We start from the raw sequence: 22,314 nt of genomic DNA on the forward strand, positions 1-22,314 counted from the left end.
TGCCCGAAATGAGAGCTTGTCCTTTTACCCACATCCTCATGCATTGTCTTTAAAAAAAAATTCTTTATAATCTTTCATTCTTGTGGTGCGCAAAATCGTGCTTTGCCTTTTACCGTCTTCCATACCTGCTTCCATTTCCCATGTCGTACTGACTATAGGTGACCTCACTCCCAGAGAAGATCGAAATCACTTGAGACAGCCCCACTACACTTTGCCACTGCATCCTGCAAATGTATCGTCACACCTTCATGGGGGTGACTCATGACAAGTCTTCTTCCTCTTTAGTACTACCCTTCACATGCAAGTTGAGTCTTCTTCCTTTTAATCCAGTTCTATGATAACTACCTCTGTATTTTTTTTTTTTTTCGGTCCTTTCTGGGGCCGCACCCACAGCATATAGAGGTTCCAGGCTAGGGGTCCAATCTGGCCTACACCAGAGCCACAGCAACTCAGGATCCAAGCCGCGTCTGCGACCTACGCCATAGCCCATGGCAAGGCCGGATCCTCAACCCACTGAACAAGGCCAGGAATTGAACCTGCAACCTCATGGTTCCTAGTCAGATTCGTTAACCACTGAGCCATGACGGGAACTCCAACTACCTCTATATTTTTTATGAAAACTGTACACCTTAGAGTTCCCGTTGTGGCTCAGTGAGTTAAGAACTTGACATAGTGTCCATGAGGTTGCAGGTTTGATCCCTGGCCTCCCTCCATGGGTTAAGGATCCAATGTTGCCAAAAACTGCAGTGTACATCGCAGACATGGTTCAGAACTGGTGTTGCCCTGATTGTAGTGTAGGTTGGCAGCTGCAGCTCCAGTTCGGCCCCTAGCCCAGGAACTTCCATATGCTGCAAGTGCGGCTGTAAAAACAAACAAACAAACAAAAAAAACAACCAAAAAACCGTACATCCACACAAAAAGTATAACTTTTGCATAAAATACATGCAATGCTGTTTCCTATGTAGCAGTTCCTATTGTCAGTCTCCACTCCTACTCCCTTACATACTCAATCTCTCTCGATTTTGCACACTTGTGTGGATTCTTACAACACCCAATTGGTGGTTTCCTAACCTTATAGTGAGTAATCTCTACCCTGAAATAGATTCCATGGAAATGCCACAGCATCGCTCTCATTCATGTTCTCTTAACAGGTCTCACAATGATAATTCTGTACAAGCTTCCAGAAGCATGGAATTTTGTTTGTGTGGGTTGCTTCAGCTAGCTGCCTTGCTGAGGTTACCCAATGATCACATCTAGTGATACATCTAGTCATAGACACCCCATCTAGTAAATATGTAAGTACTGAGCTCCCCATATGGCCAGGCACTATGCCAAGCATGTCCTGAAGAGACAGATGAGTCGGCTAGTCTCCTTGCTCCAGGAAAATCCCACTTTCCAGGTTTCAACATTTGATGTCTGCAATGCTTGAGAGTTCAGGGCAGGAACTTCTAAACTGCACTTCCCCAGCAGAAGTATTATACAAGACATTAATAGACAGTCTCTACCATATGGGTTTTGGAATTAAATAAATTTGGGAAGCATAAATTTATGTGCTAACACATATTATGCATTTTGAGGAGAAGGTTATATAGAGTAGGTTTTTCTCTTTTTTTTCTTTTTTGTCTTTTGTCCTTCTAGGGCTGCACCCGTGGCATATGGAGGTTTCCAGGCTAGGGGTCTAATTGGAGCTGGTGCTGCCAGCCTATACCAGAGCCACAGCAACACCAGATCTGAGCCATGTCTGCGACCTAAACCACAGCTCACGGCAATGCTGGATCCTTAATCCACTGAGCAAGGCCAGGGATCGAACCAGAAACCTCATAGTCCCTAGTCAGATTTGTTTCTGCTGTGGAACTCCAGAGTAGGTTTTTCTAAATGTACTTACCCTGTAAATCATCTTTTCAAGTAACTCCTATTTGAGACAATATCATGTCTCTTGGTTTGGGAAATGCTGGCTCTGGAGTAGCTTCAGCTCACCCAGTCCTGCCAAATACTAAGGACCACAATAAAGTTATTTAAATATCCTGATTAGGTAGAAAATGGGTATCTCTTTGTAATTTCCCTTAGTTCTGCCTTTGGAATGATAAATAAGTTAAGTCTGCACCTGATGCTCAGCTATTTATTTTTCCATAGGTATGCATTCTTTGTAATTTACCATCTAGAGTCCTAATGGCTTCCCAGTCTATATTCCCAACCCAGACCTCTCCCCTGAGCTCCAGGCCCCATATATCCTGCTGTCTGCTGGACAACCACCTATTGGAGATCTTTAACAGAATGTCCAACAAGCACTTCAAATGCAATTTGTCCCACATAGAAGTGATTACTGCTCTCATAAAACTCTCTTCTCCATCTGCATTCCCTAATGGCCCCATTACTATTATCCAATCAGAAACCTGAGAGAGGATCTGAACTCTATCCTCCCAGCCAGGTCATGGTTATTAATTCCTCTTGATCCTCCCTTCCAAGAAGCTCTTAAATTTGCTCCCTATTTTCCATCTTCAACTGCTATTTTCTAGTTTAGGGTCCTCATTACGCTGGTTTTCTAACTGCTTTCTGTCTTAGCTTAGATTTTTCTGAGAAACAGACTCTGAGTTTCTGAGACTGGCATGCAGGAAGGTTATCCTGGAGAACTATGGGGATTAACCCCTGTTGGGGGACATGAAGGAAGTAAGACCAGGTAGATAGAGATGATGAACTTTGATATAGTTGCAAAACAGCCTCAACCAATCCTATAGGGTGCTCTGGAACTGGATAACCCTTCAGAGTTATTCCAACTTGATGCAATGTGTTGGGACAGGGGAGTCTTAAACTAATATATTCCCACTGTCTTTAGCCTCTACCCTCCATGCCCCCATCCTCTACTCCATCCACTGCTCCTAGATGTAGCCAGTCCTCCACCCCACCCCAGGGTGGCATACCCTTTAAACCAAGGGTAGTTCCCAGGGACCTCACCTGAGAGTCACTAGCCTCCTCTGGTGGGTGCAAGAATGAGTGCCTTAGTCCTGAGGGCAGGTGATGGGTGGAAGGTCAGGGTGAAATACCACAGCATCCTTGTCCCTAACCCTGGGTTAGGGTTAGGGTTAGGGTTAGGGTTAGGGTTAGGGTTAGGGTTAGGGCTTTCCAATTCATCCCCTACACCACCACCAAAGGGTTTTTTCTAATGCCAAATTTAATCACACAACACCCTTACTCAAAACCATAACTACAAATCTCATCTGTACCTGTGAAGGCTTGTCCCCCACAGATTTCCTCCTTGCATGCACTCTTGCCCCACCCCCAATCTCCTCATACTTATCAGTCCTTCATGAATGCTGCTCCCCCTGCTGGAGCGAGTTTTTCCACTTCTCTCACTAGCAAACTCCTGCTCAACACTTAGCTCCTGGCAGCAGCGCCCCTCCTCTGTGACGCCTTTCTTAACATCCTCAAGCAGAGCCAATATCCTGTATGCTCTTTTTATATTTTTGCATTTATTTGCTTATGTAACCTCCTAAGACTGACCTCTTTAAGAAAAAAGCGTGTTATATTTATTTTTGAATGTAACTGAATGAATCAGTCAGCCATGGGCATCAATATTATGTAAAGCTGTGTCTACATGGACTGACTCAAACTAACTAGACTTAGTCTAGCAGAATTTTTTTTTAATTTGATCTAGCCGCCCTGTGAGGGCCATGAGTCCCTGGGGGAGGGACTCTACTTAGGGACTCTCATCTAGTTCAGTATGTATAGCTCAGTGCTCTGAGGGACCTGGGTGTTTAATAAATCTTACCCATTATGTTGACGCCGTCCATCATGGTGGGCAAAGGACATAGCTAGTGATCTACAAGATGTTATAAAATGTACCAGAAGAGCTGACTGGCTTAAAAATCTCTCTTATGACAGAGGTCTCCCCTTGTGTCCATTCTTAAATTCCTATTCTTATATTTCCTAATATTTTGGACCTGTGGTCCCTGGAGTGAGGTAAATGCACGCTGGGGCTTGGGCAAGCTAATGCACCTGTAGAAGAGAATTTCTATGTCTATTTATTGTATTTTACCCCTTTAACAATTTCTATATTTTGCCTATGCTTTATAACATTTGTAATATAGTAGTATGATAACACATCCATATCATTTATAAAGAAATAATATAAAGGGGTGTAATACTCAAAACATGTTTCACTAAGTAGCACATGTTTTAAAAAATTTGGAGACCCCTAGATTGGATTCTGAAAGCTGGAGGTTTCTTCAGCCTTTACCCATTGGCTCTTTAGCTGCTCTGATTGCTGAGCTAATTTGTGCTAATGGGCACCAAAATTCTTTAGGGGAACTCAGGAATCCAAGTTGTGGAGCAACTAGGAATGAAAGGCAGTGGCAAGCAGAAGAGCGGCGCTACCTGGGGAGAGCATAGAGGCTGCTTCTAGCCAGAGCTGGTGAACCATCTGGAAAGGAATTGAGAAGCTGCAATACCAAAGGACAGGAGGGGGAGCAGGAGATAGCAACAGGCAGGGCAGCCAGCTGGAGGCCATATGAAAGAGCAGCAGTCCCTACCTTCACCAGAAAGATGTCCTGTCTGCCTTTCACTGGAGCTGGTGTACCTGTCAGAGCAAATCCAGCCAGATGGGAAGATAGCAATGGCAGCTCCAGAACAACTACCCGGGGCGGTGGAGGGCAGAAGTCTGACTGGAATTAGGGCCCAGGAGCCTTGTCTTACCATTGAATTAGTATAACCAGAGCACTGTTTTTACTTGAGTTGCCTGCTTATTTGGGGATGGCTGCAGGGATTCACCAATGGAGGGGACAGTGAAGGAGAGAGGAGGGAGAAGTTAGCAATTCAACCCTCCTTTGGCAGATGGAAGCCAGTGAGACACATTAGGCTAGAAAGAGGAGTCCAGCATCTGAGATGAGGAGGCCCTGATCCTGCAGCAAACCCTGGAGACGGAAGGGCCAGCCTGGGAAGAGCTCTAGCAGCCAGGAGGCAGCATCATGATACAGACCAAAAGCCATGTGCAGGGAATGCACCCTCTCAGTGGGAGATGAAAGGGAAGAGGGGGACTTCGAGAGCAAGACTTTCGTGAAGAAGAAAAAGGAGGCAGAGGGAGACTCCGAAGGTGAACACGGCTAACGTGACAGGTTTAGTCCAAGTGGGAGGAACCAGGTTTCACCACAGCTCCATAAGTCCTGGTTCCTCCAAAGAACCAGTGGAAGGCCTTTTGAAGTGCATAGCAGGACACTCCATACAGAGTTATCTTATAGATACAGAGTTCCCCAGGAGACAAAAAAAAAGATCATTAGGGGAAAAATACAATTCCTTTTTATTTGGTTTCCAGACACTCAGTTGGGCTCATAGTATTCTACCAGCAGCAGACCATAAATTCTTGGAGCACTACAACCTCTTCTAGGTGATAGAACTTTTCATTTGCAATTTTTTTTTTTTCTTTGCTGGGGCCACACCTGCAGCATATGTAAATTCCAAGGCTAGGGGTCTAATCGGAGCTGTAGCTGCCAGACTACACCAGAGCCACAGTTGGATCTGAGCTGCATCTGCAACCTACACCACAGCTCACAGCAATGCCGGATCCTTAACCCACTGAGCGAGGCCAGGGATCAAACCCTCAACCTCATGGTTCCTAGTCGGACTCGTTAACCACTGAGCCACTATGGGAACTCTGACTTTTCATTTGTAAAGCATTCCAGTTAATATCAATGTTTACATGTACTATTTCATACAGACTTACCACAACCCAGCAAGGTAGCTACTCTTATTTCCACTTTGTAGATAGTGATACAAAAATTCAAACAATAAGTTCATTTAGGAGTTCCTGGCATGGCTCACTGGAAACGAATCTGACTAGTAACAATGAGGATGTAGGTTCGATCCCTGGCCTCGCTGGCATTGCCACGAGCTGTGGTGTAGGTCGCAGACGTGGCTCGGATCTGGCGTTGCTGTGTCAGTGGCGTAGGAGGGCAGCTACAGCTCTGATTGGACTGCTAGCCTGAGAACCTCCATATGCCACAAGTGTGGCCCTAAAAAGATGACAACAACAACAACAACAAAACCAATAAGTTCATTTAGCTAGAATCTAGCATTCTGAAGATGAGGACTCTGAAACCCAGATGGTAGGTTAATTGATTTACCAAAGCAAAATTCCCATATTTGTCAAGGAGAGGACCCAAGCCAGGACTCAGAACCCCACCTCCTCCTCATTCTCCAGGCTTTTGTTAGGCTTCCTTCCCAGCCCATGATGGTGCTAAAAACAGAGGTCAGCAAACAGAAAGTGGCCATGGGGAAGGCCTGTCAGTTTTATGGGCTGTGCCTTTCTATTCTCAATTCTACCAGGCATCCTGTTCTAACACCCTCTGTGTTTCTTTACAGCATGCAAAAGGAAAGAGCAAGAACATGGGAAGGATAGAGGCAACACCCCCAAAAAGCCCAGGTTGGTCTTCACAGATGTCCAGCGTCGAACTCTACATGCAATATTCAAGGAAAATAAACGTCCATCCAAAGAATTGCAAATCACCATTTCCCAGCAGCTGGGGTTGGAGCTGAGCACCGTCAGCAACTTCTTCATGAATGCGAGGAGGAGGAGTCTGGACAAGTGGCAGGACGAGGGCAGCTCCAATTCAGGCAACTCATCTTCTTCATCAAGCACTTGTACCAAAGCATGAAGGAATAACCACAAACTGAAACCTCGGTGGAAAAGCTTTAAATAAAGAAAAAAATTTTTAAAGACCAGGACCTCAAGATAGCAGGTTTATACTTAGAAATATTTGAAGAAAAAAAAAAAGTGTTATTTATAGTCCAAAGAAACCAAAGACTTAGCTCACTGCATTCTGACTTTGTTCGGAGACACACACTTCGGCCAGGCGATGACTTGGCAAGAAAAATTATGAGCGGGAAAACACCACTGGATCGTACACCTTCAGTCCATGATCATCCTCGCTGTGCTTGGCTGTTTCGTGGTTTGGAGCATAGTGATTTTGAGCCATTGAGTGGACATCTTTAAGATCAGACGTTCTCATCTGTTCCACCGCGCCATGAAGGTGTTATGGTGTCTCTGTACTGTGTATGGGTCTGTGCGTGAATATACATATACACCCACCCACACACACACCACCACCACCACCACCACCACCACCACCACCACCACCACCAGTGGTTAGGAACTTAGGCAGGGCTGGTCTTCAGGAAGGGTTGTGCTGTAGGAGTGCAACCAGCATAGTGTGGGGTTGTCTGAGTTCATTGGATTAGGAGTGTGATTTTGCTCGTCTAGCCTAGCGTTTGAACCTGCCAGGTCTGCAACCTAAATGCAGATTCAAACCCAGCAAAGAAATTTGAATGACACCTAAACCAGTGCATTCTCTTTGTTTGTTAAGGAATGTTCAGATATTTTGTAAGAAATGAAACAAGAGTCCATCCATGAAAAAAGAAAATCATCTAGGTACCAAAGAACACACTTAATATTATAGTGCAGGTATTTTATTGCAATGATTTTAATAACCAAAGCTATTTTTACACAAGATACTATGTAAAGTTATACATATGAACTGATCTAGCTGTAATCCACATGCCACGTAGAATCACAACTATTATTTATGACTCTTGAAGCATTTGAAATATTAGTTTTCAGAACTGGCAAGAAAGAATGTAGCTTCAGGGAAGCAATTAATATCACAACGGAGAGGTCCATGCAGGATACATGTTCATCCAGATGGCACACTCCCTTTTGGGACACATAAATGTCACTTAAGTAGACATGTAGACATAATTTCATAATCTGTTCATAGCTGAGAAAACCTGGGGATTCTCCCAAAGCAGGACTCATTTGTAAACTTAGAAAACTAAATTTAACAGGACAGTTAACCAAATTAGAAAATGTGTTCAAAGTCATGATTTTGAGTTAAAGGCCACTGAATAAAGGACCTCCTACTGAGGTTAATTTGACTTATATTTACTTTGAGCATTTGACACCAAATACCTCTTTAAAATATAAATACACAAAATAAGCAGACCAACATTATTATTAAAATGAACTATCCAGTATTTATAATCATCTTGAAAATACAATCAAACTGATTTAATTGCCAATCCTAGACATTTTGTAACATGGACATGAATAAAAATAGCAGGTGTAACCGAGAAATTGTAGAACTGCTTAGAAAAAGCAAGAGTTCTAGTGGAAAACAAGACCTTGGGGAGTTCCTGTCATGGTGCAGCGGAAACAAATCCAACTAGGAACCAAGAGGTTATGGGTTTGATCCCTGGCTTCACTCAGTGGGTTAAGGATCTGGCATTGCCTTGAGCTGTGGTGTAGGTTGCAGATGCGGCTCAGATCCCCACGTTGCTGGGCTGTGGTGTAGGCTGGTGGCTACAGCTCCAATTCGACCGCTACCCTGGGAACCTTCTTATGCTGTGGGTGGGGCCCTAAAAGGCAAAAAAAGGAAAGAAAGAAAGACAGACAGACAGAAAGACAGACCAGCCTTGGGTTCCATAGGTATTAAGCTATTTATTTTACTAAGCATAGCCTCCAAAGCATACTACATTCTTTCTTGCTACTACATTAAGCTGGAAATTCTATAATTCCACTCGCTGAAAGGGACAGATAAAAACTAGACCTGAACTTCCAAATGAAAATTTTAAATTTCTACTTTTCCAAATCATTTAACCAGGGCTCTAGAAATCAAGGCAAAAAAAAAAAATAATATGGTTGTACTGATAGTACCCAAGTGAATAACTTGATTCCCAGAAAAATTCTCTCTGGATTCAATTGAACTGTAACTCATGTAGGTGGATGCCTTTTGTACTAGTAGGTAAAGAACTGGGTACACTTCATCACCACACCTAACTAGAAATCTAAAATTCAATGGTATCTCAACAATAAGTTGTTTGTTGAGATTCCTTAAAATGCTAGAGAAAAAATTAAACTATTTTGACACAAGACCTAACTCCTTAGGATCAAATCTCAGCATCCTGTCCAGGACTCAAAGAGGCAGGCATCTGGGAAGATCAGGCTAACCTGGCAAACCACCTGTCTCCTTCATGTCTGCTGTGGAATGAGAAAAGGAAACCAAGACCTACTCCTCGTTTGATGAAATGGGCATTTGCCTTGATATATTTTGTCTTAGTATTTCTTTTCATCTCACCCCAAATTCCAGCTTTAAATTTTCCCTTCTAAATATGGCACAATTATAGTTCAGCTATTAAAAGAGACCATTTAAATGGCCACCCTTCGAGATTTGCTAAAAGTGTAATCTTGTCAATGACATAAACGAGAAGGAAAAAACTGATGAACTTTTTCTCTCTCTCTCCAGGAAAGGAGGGGGCTGAAGTACAACTATATAATGTATTGATAATTTAGGAGGGAGGAAAGCCTTACTTATTTGAAACATGAGAATTTTAAATGCAGGGAAATTCAAGCTGTGTCTACACACAATCTTACCAAATTCAATACCCCAGGAAAAACAAAAGTTGAATCTAGACAACCATATCTTTTGCTTTGTATTTCCTGTATAGCCCCAGCAGAGTGATCCAACTGTGACTTATATTTTCAACCAATTATTTTGGTACTGTGTAGACACAGTCTCAAAAACTATTACTACGATTTAATATTCCTACCATAATGATTTTTTGAAAAAATAACCAGTGATCCTATTTGCTAACACCAAAGATAAGTTTCATACCAGCATTGAATTTGCACCCATTATGCAATTTCAGGGCCTAGAGATATATTTTCTCATTAACAGATGCACAAATCAGAGCCTGAAAAGCAATTTTTTTACTTGACTGTTTAACTCACAACCTTTGCTTTTTAGAAATCCTAATGGACAAACTCAGCTTCTCACAAGCAATACGTGTTATTACATAATGTAGGACTGATTTTTTTATTGCTTCTGCTTTGACACATAAAATGCTTCCATTCTTGTGTAGTTTAGCATTAATTTATGGCTCAGGTTTCTTAACCTACCACACTCAACAGAGCAGACCCGTGCCATTTGTCCATCCATCATTTCTCAATTCTTTAGCAAAATTCACCTGAAAAGATATCTCACTCTTCTCCTTGTATGCTTGTTTATTCCCAAACTTCAAATAATGTGTTTTGTTTTTCCTTTGTTTGTTTTTTTGATAGAATGGAAGTTAGATTGTTTGGGGTCATAAGTCATTCAGGTCCTCTCGTGACTGGAAGCTTCCCTGAAAGGGGGCCAAGAGAAAGACTGGGAAGTGTGATGTCTGGACACCCTCAAAGCCCAGACATCATTAATTGTTCAGGTAAAAGAATTCTGCATGTCAGGACCTGAGTATTGCAGTCCCTGGATGCAGCTGGAATAGATGCCCCCGAACCAAAGAAAATGTGTGGGGAAATTTAGAAGTTCTAACTGAATATGTCATTCACTCTGCCCCCCAAAAGCATACTTAATTTTCCAAGAAAATAAGTCAAAGTCCTATGCTACTTTTGGACTCATGCCACTCCCATTGCTACCCCAGGCGAACGACCGGTCTTTGCAGGTTAAATGCAAACTTTGCTATACCAAAGAGTCCTAGGACATTTTCACACAAGCTATAAAGGTATTTTCCCTAAGAAAGGTCCTCCCTTCTTTGTACATAAAGGATGAAAACTATGCATTTAGCAAACAAAGAGAAAGCACTTCTCCCTTTCCTATCTAGTTGTTTAGGGTGCATTCAAACACCAGAGGCTCTTTTGAGATGCGATTGGCCTTCTGGATTACTCTTGTGGTGTGGTTAGATTTACAGTACATTCGGTAACTATTTCCTAAATAGTAAGGACAAAGGAGCAGAAGGTAAGAAATAGCTACTTCCAAGTGTAAAAAAAAAAAAAAAAAAAAAAAAAAAAAAAAAAAAAAAAAAAAAGTGTAAAGATCTACTATTTATAGTGTGAACCAAAGACGCTACCTCACTCGATTTCCATTGGTGATTTTAATCACATTGATGATACCAAAGAATACCAAAGATATTTTCATGCACGGCCTTGGTCTGCAGAGGGAACTCTACCCCATCCCCTCTCCCACCTCCTCTCTCCTCCTCACTCTTCACTCAGTGTATAAACTTGTCTTCATTCTTAATAATAATGATACGATAATGATAACAACATTAGGAAATACTACTCTTATTACTGCTAGTTCTACTTGTAAATCTCTAGGCAAACATGTTGCAAACTTTGTAAACTCCTAGGACGAGTGCCTTGCTTGAACCAAAGTGTTAAACCGCTGTTGACCTCTCTCACCTTATACTCTTTGAATACCTCAGCCTCTTAGAAAGGCCACTAATGAAAAAAAAAAAAAGGAATAATTATTCACCGTGGTGCTTTTTCCGTGCAACCATGCAATGAAACTTTCTTTGATACCAAAGGATGACTTCTTTTTCCCAATTTCTTGCTGATAAACCAAAGCTCCTTTTCCTGTTCCCTCTCAAATTCCCCCCCACTTCACCGAGTCCCTTCACCAGGCAGGCCGTGCATCACTTTTACCAATTCCTCCAAATACCTCATAGTAATAAAGTTTTAGGGTTATGTTGTATAGAGAGTCTATGTGATAAGGCAGAACTTACTAGTTTGATAATTGTTAAGGTTACTTTTGAAAAAAAAACTTTATAATTCTTATTTATTTTGTAGTTTGTATGTTTGGGATGTCCCCACCCCCACCCCCACTTCAGTTTGGGGTTTATTTTCTTGGCAGAACTGCTCTGTTGCTCAAGGAAGACTTCATTTCTGGAAATGTTCCCCAGGTGGGTTAAGAGTTGTGTAAAAAATGCAAGAATGAAATAAGAAATGATTTTCGTTTTGATGGTTGCTTATGAAGTTTTTGTGTTTCATAGTAAATTTGTTTCCACAGGGTAAAAAAAGTATATATAATCTCTTTTTTGTGAAACTGGTTCCTATTTTTCTCTATAATGTGCTGTGATTTTTTTCTTAATTTAAATTACATTTTATATGAGCTTATTTAATCACTGTGTTAATTTATGACTGTGTAGTTTTTAAAATGTATATAGTAGAATGGAAATGGCCAAAGCTTTATGTTACAATCTTTTTTGTTTGATGCTAAGATAAGCTGAAAGCAAGAACTTCTCTTAACTGCAGGGTGTATCTTTAGCTTTTCTTAGCAGGCACTTCAGTGTGTGTTGTAAACACTGCCAGGTTCCCCCCCTCAAAAAATCTGTACATGCCAAAATGGGTGTTTCAAGGTAGTCTTTTTTATCACTTAAAAGAAAGGTATTATCCGTGTTCTTCCTTTAATTTATTAAGTTTTTTTTTAAAGATTATTTTGCAGGTTAGACCTGAAATTCCAAAGAATTTGTCTTGTTTCATGTTTCAAAGCACCGGCATTTGTGAGATACTTTGCTACTTTTTTTTTTAAACCATTGGCCCGGGCGTGAGAAGTGAAAAATACAAAAACTCAATGAGACAAGCTAACTTGAATTTGGAAATCCTCTTAAGTTCACCAAGTTTCTGAACTGCTTCAAGGCAGGGCACAGGGCGTGGAGACACAGTTCCTCTGGCAGAACTAAGAGGGTATCATGACCTTTACAGAGGAAGTCAAGGCTCAGGGCCAGCTGAAGGGGCTGACCCAGCCCCTGCCTCTCTAGCCTACCCACGGAAGACGCAAAACACAATGCTGAGTCCTGATTCACAATCAAATTTAAGAAAATATTGCAAGACTGTATATTCTTCCCCACTTTTTTCTTGTAACCTACTACGCACAATTACCCCCTCCCCTACCCCAAACACCCTACCTTCTACCCCCTTCCCAACCAGAGTTGGAAGAATTCTCAAATTTCAGAGTTCCAGGGGTGAATGAACTTCAGACCTATTTTAGTGTGTTTCTTCTCACTCTTTGTCTTCCCATGAGTTTTCTTGTCCACACTAAAGATGGTCCCTGCCCCAGGCTGGTAATCAAGGCTGTTCAGAGACTTGGCCCTGTTTCACATCAGCGCACATGTAGAATTCTCAGCTGACTAGGGCATCCTCAGAAGACCCGGTGCCCACTCTTTTGTTTTATTTTGCTAAAATAAGTTGCTTCAATTACATGGCATAAATCCATAGATGTAAATATCTTTTCTCCCAGTACAAGAATTTTACCTTATTTTCTTTTGCAGGGGTGTTTGGGGTGGGCAAGGAAAGGGAGGGCTTAGTCTTTTGGGTCAAATGTTACATTTTCTTAGAGACTTTTTTATACTCGCTATGTATTTTAAATAGGGCAATAAATCTGGTCTGAGTTGCAGGACCATTCAGTGCTCTGTGGAAAAGCATTGATTAATTCTTTGTTTTTAATACAAATGCTGTGCAGTGAGTTCTAGAAGGCCCAGGAAAACGGTTGAGGGAGGACATTTACCATCAGCAATGAAACGCTGAACAGAGTTGTATTCACAATGTTGTGTTTTCTGTTTTCGTGTCAGTCTCGATTTTTTTTGTGGTATGTTCTGCATTTATTACATAATCATTGTGGGCTCATTTTACATTTGCCGTCTGAACCAAGTGACAAGTATTTTAAAAAAAAAAAATAAACTTAAAACATTGTCTTCCACTTGCTTCGGTAGTTGTCTTCATATCTCCCTGTGTTTCTTGTCCCTTCTGAAGTCAGCCCATCTGTCACTCACTGATACCTGTCCCTTCCCCATCTTCTATTTTCAGTACACCTTTGACCTTAGCTGTAGTTTGAGTGTGACTCAGTTTCCCTGTTCAAGTTAGCTTGATGGTTTATTATGTAAGGAGGGTGCCTAAGACAATCATCAGGTTAAAAAAAATAAATTAAAAAAAAAAAAAAAAAGATCAGTAGAGTAGAAAATCTTCCAAGAGCAGAGGGAGTTCTTCCTTAGCAATGAAAAAAAAAAAAAAAAAAAAAAAAGCTAAATACATAATTAAATAATTAATTTTAAAACCTAACCATGAGGGGCTTAGAAGATTTTTGATAAAAGACAAATGTTGCTGTCATTTTCTTTGTCAATTAGAAAGCAGTGGTAGTTTCTATGTTGCATCTACATTTCAGACTAAATGATTATTGTACCCAGTTATGGTTGTTTGCTAATATTTTGTCTCTCTTTCTCTCTGTCCAATGCTTCTTCTGTATTTTTGTGTGTAGCAACAAAAAGTGTAATGCATTAGGCATTATTCTGGTTTGTTTATGAGTATCTCCTGTACTGCATTAAGGTTTCTTTCTTTTTTTTCAAAGCTTCGCTACTGTTCTCACTTTATGCCGTGCAATATCATCTGCTGTGTTTGCTAAGCAAAAAAGAAAAAAGAAAAAAAGAAAAAAAGCAAGTGATGATGCCATCATGCTTTTCAGTGTTAAAATGTTTCAGCATTTATGTAGTCACCAAAATGTAGTAAATAAAATGTTGGATTTTCCAGCACTTTAAATTTAGACAATTCTTGCCTCCTTTTGTTTTTATTCTCTCTACAATCCTCAGTGAGTACTTGTGATTTTCTTTGGATGAAGGATGAAGTTAAGACAACAGGTTTGAGAACTCAGGCCAGTGCCATGGTTTAAAGAAAAATTAATTAAGTTGGAACAAGAGAAAGAGATGTTCTCTAGTGGAGCAGGAGGATGTTTCTAAATGGAAGTGGGACATTCTATTTGTAGATGTTAGCTATTTATATTAACCTGATTGACTCTCAGAAGAAATTAAAATTATTTTTAGAGAGGATGGCCTTTAAAAGTTCTCTGCAATAAAATAACTTGTGCGTGTGTGTGTGTGTTTGTGTTGTATGTGTGTGGAGCTAGGAAATTGCTAATAGGCTGAGAAATTAGGATCCTCTAGACTGATCAATTAAGATGCCTGGCTCAGGGAAAATGGAAACTGGATTTGGAAGTCCTGCTGTGCTGATTACTAGCTATGTGACTTTGGACAAATAATTTAATTATTTAATGTCCCTAAATCTCAGTTTCCTCATCTGTAAAATGGAGATAAATATCTATATTACAGGGTTGCTGTAAGCATTAGAAATTAAAAGGAAAGCTTAGCACAGTGTCTGGAATATGACAAATCTTTAATAAATCTTAGCTATTTTACAATGATTGGTAAATATCTTAAAAGGCAGATATTTTACAATTTAAGAAAAATGGTAATTTCTAAATCAGGCTTTTGATGTTTTAAATGTAAGAGCAGGGCTATTTTCTTGACATAATTCTAGTAATTACATTATATCCTCCAAAAGAAGGGAGGAAAAAAGCTGTAGAATAAAATGTGAATGGGACCCTCTCTAGTGGTCCAGAGGGTTGACCCTGAAGAGGATCTCCATTTAATTTAATTAATTAATGTATTTATTTTGCCTTTTCATGCTGAACCTGCAGCTTAGGGAGGTTCCCAGGCTAGGGCTTAAATTGGAGCTTTTGCCACTGGCCTACGCCAGAGCTACAGCAATGCCAGATGAGAGTCAAATCTGCAACCTACACTACAGCTCACGGCAATGCCAGATCCTTAACTCACTGAGTGAGGCCAGGGATCAAACCTGAAATCTCATGGTTCCTAGTCGGATTCGTTTCCACTCGCCATGATGGGAACTCTCATTTTATTTATTTTTATTTTTATTTTTATTTTTTAGGGCTGCACCCATGGCATATGGAGTTTCTCAGGCTAGGGGTCGAATCTGAGCTGTAGCCTCCGGCCTATACCACAGCTCACAGCAATGCCAGATCCTTAACCCAGTGAGTGAAGCCAGGGGTCGAACCTGCGTCCTCATGGATACTGCTCCTGTTCGCTAACTCCTGAGCCACAACAGGAACTCCGGGGTCTCCATTTTAATGCCTAAGTACTAGGACACCAGAAAGGAAAAAACAATTATCTGTTGGGTATAATTTGTTGAAAAGGGCAAGTTGCTTTTGAACCTTACAAAGGAGGGGGCACTCCTAGGAGTGTCTCAAACCCCGCCCCCTAAAGGCTTCAACTGGGGAGTCCAGGAGAGTGGTGCTGCTTTGGTAGATTTGGAAAGCTCCACAGGGAAGGCCTAGAGGGACTAGGAATCACTAAGGAAAGAGATATAAACAAGTGCCTGTTGTGCCTCAGTAGTGACAACAGTTAATATCCATGAGAATGCAGGTTCCATCCCTGGACCCACTCAGTGGGTTAAGAGCTGTAGTGTGTCTCACAGGTGTGGCTTGGATCCGGCATTGCTGTGGCTGTGGCTGGCTAGCCTGAGAACTTCCATACACTGCAACTGCAGCCCTAAAAAGAAAAAAAAAAAAGAAGAAAAGCAAAAAAAAAAAAGAAACCCCAGGAGTTCCTGTTGTGGTGCAATGGTTAACGAATCCTACTGGGAACCATGAGGTTGTGGGTTTGATCCCTGGCCTTGCTCAGTGGGTTAAGGATCCGGTGTTGCCGTGAGCTGTGGTGTAGGTTGCAGACGCGGCTCGGATCCCACATTGCTGTGGCTCTGGCGTAGGCTGGCAGCTACAGCTCCAATTAGACCCCTAGCCTGGGAACCTCCATATGCCAGGGGAGTGACCCAAGAAATGGCAAAAAGACAAAAAAAAAAAAAAAAAAAAAAAAAAAAAAAGAAAGCCCAGGAGACGGGAGCCAAAAGAAACATGAAATCCTCCAGATGGGGTCAGTATTTCTCTTCCATTTCATTACAGTGCTGAAAATAGCATATACACCTACTGCCTGCAGATGGCAAACACATAATTATAAAATGTAATTGGTTTCAGTTCCTTCCAAAGCAGTTTTTCCTATTTCTCCTCTCTTGGGCAGGGTCTTCACTTCCGGTGATAACATATGTGAAGAGTATGGTACACTCAATATATGGGTTCATGGGCATGAAGCAGTGATGGGAGAGAATATGACTTGCTCTTTGTCAGTTGTTTAAATTTTACCCCCACCTCCAACCCTCTGATGTGTTACTGAAGCAGTGGGTAATTATTAGTCAAATCCATTTCATCTGCCTTCACTAATCAAGGGCATTTTAATTGTTGCTACAAAAGATTTGCATATCCTCCAAGGGTACATACCCTAAACAATAAGATGTTTGTGGGAGTTGTTTTCTAGCTATGTCTAGTTCAAGCTGAGCTGGTTAAGACTAGATAGGACCACTGACCCTCCAACTGAGTACGTGAGTGTCCATTCAGTGACCTTTGACATCAGAAGACCAAAAACTCCACCTTCAATTGTGTCAAGCACCTTCATTTGCAAAGGTGCTGAGACCTGTAGCTTAGTTACACCTGCACAGAACCACAATTCCGCCAGCTTTTCTCACTTTTCCCCATGCTTCCTACACTCTCCACACCTTAGACTGCCCTGCTTCTTGATTCTTTATCCTTTCAGTACCCTGAGCCCCTTGCTTTTAGGGAATAGGTCTGGAGTTTGTTTTCCAGTCTCCTAGCTTGGCAGTCCTATGAATAAACTCTCTTCTTGCTGCAAATTCTGGCATCTTGGTGCCCCAAGCAAAATGAACTTGGCTCCATACCATGACCGAAAGAAGTCTTCATGACCAGGTAGTTCACGTTCCTCCACTTGAATTTTAGTTAAGTTGCTATGGTCAGGACAAAGTGTTTATTACATCAGCCAGTTTCTTAGAAAACATTAAGCAGGAGTAGTTTTGCCTTTAGCTTCTGTTTAAGGGTTTTTTTGGGTTTGTTTGTTTGTTTTTTATTTGGAGTGGGAGAGACAGGATTAGGTCTCAAAAGCCATGTCTCTAAGACAACAAGAATTTTGGTCATAGGAGATGGCATCCTTTTTCAACCAGCAACCTAAGAAAACAGCTAGTGAAACCAACATCTGGGGAGTGACATCAGCAAGATGGCCAAATAAGTTCCTCACTCATATATCCTCTTCAGCAATTACAGTTTGGCATCCATCCATGGGGAAAAGTGCCTTTGTAGGAGCTCTGGGGTCCAGCACCACACACCAAGGAACCTAGAAGAATCTCTCCCACTTGTGCATTGGGTAATAGGCATATAGATCTTGATTGCAGCTGTGGACCCTGCAGCAGACTATGCGCTGATTCTACCCACTTTTGGCTATGGTCGAGGAGCCCCTGAAGGATACAGTCTTAGATAATTACCCATGGACAGGAGAGCTTTTGTGGAAGTCCAAGGGTCCAGCAGAGAAGTTCCAACACAACATTAGAGCAAAAATAATTGAGATTGAATGCACTAGGAAAGGTAAGAAGAACAGTTTGACTTAAACTGTATTACCCCAAGGTGGCACAGCTTAGGGCCAAGAGAGATTTTCTCAGCCCATGATTTCTGTCAAAAGGGAAAATCAAAGTGTATGAGGGAGAACACATCTTCCCCAGCTGTGTAGGATGCTTCCAAAGAGGTCCATTTCTCTCTCACCCCAACCAGAGTACAGAATTGTGAGCTCACACCTGGGGTACGAAGAGGCTGGGGGAGTGGCAAACAGGACTCTCAGAGGGCACTGAAAATATGAAAGTCCTGGAGTTCCCATCGTGGCACAGTGGTTAACGAATCTGACTAGGAACCATGAGGTTGCAGGTTCGGTCCCTGGCCCTCCTCAGTGGGTTAAGGATCTGGCGTTGCCGTGAGCTGTGGTATAGGTTGCAGACACGGCTCAGATCCCACGTTGCTGTGGCTGTGGTGTAGGCCAGCAGCTGCAGCTCCGATTCGACCCCTAGCCTGGGAACCTCCACATGCCACAGGAGCAGCCCTAGAAAAGGCAAAAAATAAAAATAAAAAATAAATTAAAGTCCTACCAACTATGTCAGACTCCATCAAGAAGCTCAACCATGATCTACTCAGGATGCCTTTCCCACAGATCCCCCAAAATGGCTGTGGGTACCCATAACATTCTTCAAGCTAAAATGAAAGGATGCTAAATGGTAACATGAAAATACACAACACAGTAGAAAAGCTAATTATATTCTCAAATTCAGAATACTATAATATTTAATATGGTGGTAGTTTACCTCTAGACTAACCAATTACCTCTAGTATAAAGGTTAAAAGACAAAGTTATTAGAAATAACTTTAGCTATAATAATTTGTTAATGAATAGACAATATAAAAAGAGATAGATTGTGATATCAGAAATGTAAAAGATGGGGTGTGAAAATAGCTGGGGGCAAATAAGAAGCTGACCAAAAAACTTACAAGGAAAAGCTGGGGAATGACTATATCCATAAAGGGTTTTGAAAAGCTCTTAAGTATTGCTGGGAATCTGGACATCTATTCTTATCAATGTGGGATAATCTCCTAGAGTCAAATTATGAACAGTAATGAAACAGGATGGGTAGAGCAATAATCACATTCACAAAATACCTTCAGGGCAACACGTAGATTAGTGTTTGATTGACTTACTGGAGACCGGAGACCAGAAACATAAAACTGATCATCATAGGAGAGAATAAAGCTACTGAGGAGCAAAGTTTTTATACACTATTGAAATAAAGTTGGTATTAATCATCCTGGACGCAGAGTTCAGCACACCTCCAACTGTTCTACTGGTAGATCCAAAGTCTGCTTATGACTACAACATGTGGAAATACTAAGAGAAAAGTGGGTCGGATGTATGTAATCTGTTCTTCAAAAGTTCAGGGGATAAAATAATATAAGCATATACCTAAGAAATGATAAAACAGAGTTCCCACTGTGGTGCAGGGGGTTAAGGATCTGGTGTTGTGGCAACTGTGGCATTAGGTCACAGCTTAGCCTTGGATTCAATCCCTGACCTGGGAACTTCCACATGCCATGGGTGCAGCCAGGAAAAAAAAAAAAAATGATAAAGCAGATGTAACAAAGTGTTAAACATTGGGGAGTCTGGCTAATAAGTATACAGCAATTCTTTATACAATCCTTTATAACTCTTCTTTAAATTTGAGATTATTTCCAAATAAAATAATCTCAAAGTTCCTGTCATGGCGCAGCAGAAACGAATCTGACTAGAAACTGTGAGGTTGCGGGTTTGATCCCTGGCTTCGCTCAGTGGGTTAAGGATCCGGCATTGCCATGAGCTGTGGTGTAGGTCACAGACATGGCTGGAATCTGATGTTGCTGCAGCTGTGGCATAGGCCAGCAGCTGTAGCTCCAATTTAAACCCTAGCTTGGGAACCTCCATATGTCATAGGTATGGCCCTAAAAAGCAAAAACAGAAACAAAAACAATCCAAAGAATAAAACATTTTCAGATAACTTTACAGGATACCCTTTGTACACAAACATTCATATCACCTTTATTAAAAATAGCCAAAAAATCTCACGTATTCATCAATAGGAAAATGGCTGACAAACCATGCTATAGCTGCACAATGGACTAGTACTCATCACTAAAAAAGGCAAAATAGTGATAGAATATTTTGTTGAGTAAAGTAAGTCACACACCTAAAAAAGAACAGACTGCATGATTCTATTTATGTGATGTTCTAAAATAGATAAAACTAGTCCTTGCTGATAGAAGTCTTATCAGTGGTTCATTCCTGGGGTGTTGATTAGGGAAGGGCATAAGAGAGTTTTCTAGGGGGATAGAAATATCCAGTTTCTTGCTAGGAGTGTGGGTTACAAGAGTGTATGCATTTGTCAAAACTAATTAAGCTATATACTTAATATAGGTGAATTTTACTATGTATAAATTGTATCTCCACAAAAAATAATGATAAAAACTGGCCTATTGAAACATCTTCCTACTGACCTACACACAGATATGCAAACATAAATACAGATATTCAACAATATAGATAAATGGATTTGAACATATATATGCATGTACCTTAGTAACTATACATCTACACACATGTATGTCACACTGTGCTATTCTCTTTCCTTATTGCATAAATGATATTGTATTTTAATTTTTTGTTGGCTACATCTGTTTCTCCTGCAACCCTGTGAGCCTCTTGCTTTTCCATTAGCACCAGCACACTGTATACCTAGGAGGCTTTTAGTACACTTTTGAGGGTTTAATTAAATCCACAATTGCTACCCACAAACAACACACACAGACAAATACACTCACATAAATACATAGTAGATAGGAGTCAGGATCTATAGGTCCCACTTTTGGCTTTTTTGTCTCTATGATCTTCAACAAGGTTCTCAATCCAGTGCTTTGCAGACCAATGTATATAAAATCACCTGGGATTCTTGTTAAAATGAATATTTCAATTCAGTGTCTGAGGTGGGTCCCGAGATTTAACATTTCCAGCTCCCAGGTGATACAAACATTTGATTGCCTCCTAAGATGCTGCCTGACTCAAGGATTTCCTCAGTTCCATAGTGCATAGGGCTGCTACATATAGCCATGCCCACCAGGAGAGGCTGGAAAGACTTTTTCTTCATATGAAGCCTACTTCCATCAGGCCAAGGCATCGGCTACATCCTCTTAGATTTCCTCCTTACATAGGCATTCACTATAAAGAGAAACGAGGGCGTTCCCATCGTGGCTGGGTGATAATGAATCTGACTAGCATCCATGAGGATGCAGGTTTGATTCCTGACCTCTCTCAAAAGGTTAAGGATCCAGTGTTGGAGTGAGCTGTGGTGCAGTTCGCAGAGGTGGCTTGGATCTGGCGTTGCTGTGGTTGTGGTGTAGGCCAGCAGCTGTAGCTCCACTTGCCTGGGAACCTCCATATGCCACAGGTCCAGCCCTAAAAAGACAAAAAAAAAAAAAAAAAAAAAAAGATAAAAGAAAGAAAGATAGTTTAGTTTTTCCCTCAGCAGTGATTTTTAACCAGGGATGATTTTGCACACCATGGCAAACCAGCAAACCAAATTCAGCAAACTATAAAAAGGATGATATGCCATGATTGAGTGGGGTTTATCCTGAGCATGCAAGGTTGATTTAACATCTGAATATCGATTAATGTAATATACCATATTCACACAATAAGGAACAAAATCCACACGAGCATCTTAATGGTCGTGCAAAAGCATTTGATAAAATCCAACACCTTCTCATGATAAAAACTCTCAAGAAGGTAGAAATAGAAGGGAACTTCCTCAACCTAACAAAATGCATCTGTGAAAAACTCATAGCTAACATACTTGATAGCAAAAGACTGAATGTTTTCCTCCTCCTAAGATCAGGGACAAGACAAGGACATACACTATCATCACTTCTATTCAAAATTGTACTAGAGGTTCTAGCTAGAGCAATTAAGGAAGAAAAAGAAATAAAAAGGCATCCAGACTGGAAAGGAAGAAGTAAAACTATATTCACTGATGACATGATTTGTATTTAGAAAATTCTAAAGGATCTACAAAAAATTAGTAGAAGTAATAAGCAAATTCAGCAAGTTTGCAGGGTACAAGGTCATTATACAAAAATCAATTGTATTTCTATGCACTAGCAATGAATAGTCTAAAAATGAAATTAAGAAAAGAGTTCCATTTATATTAACATCAAAAAGAATAAAATACTTAGGAATAAATTTAACAAAAGT

At 40.9% G+C, this 22,314-nt stretch overlaps 1 protein-coding gene across 2 annotated transcripts in view; it reads left to right on the forward strand.

The window, feature by feature from the left end:
* Nucleotides 1-14,348, forward strand: part of ONECUT1 (one cut homeobox 1) — a 44,741-nt gene extending 30,393 nt beyond the window's left edge. Inside the window, exon 2 of one of the 2 annotated variants that reach the window (XM_001928991.5) lies at nt 6,352-14,348. In XM_001928991.5, the coding sequence (XP_001929026.1) occupies nt 6,352-6,644 (293 nt within the window). In that variant the 3' untranslated portion in view covers nt 6,645-14,348. The remainder of the gene's footprint in view (nt 1-6,351) is intronic. The other variant, XM_005659590.3, reaches the window with a different exon arrangement.

This window comes from Sus scrofa, chromosome 1 (assembly GCF_000003025.6).
Source record: "Sus scrofa isolate TJ Tabasco breed Duroc chromosome 1, Sscrofa11.1, whole genome shotgun sequence".
In the NCBI taxonomy this organism is placed as follows: domain Eukaryota; kingdom Metazoa; phylum Chordata; class Mammalia; order Artiodactyla; family Suidae; genus Sus; species Sus scrofa.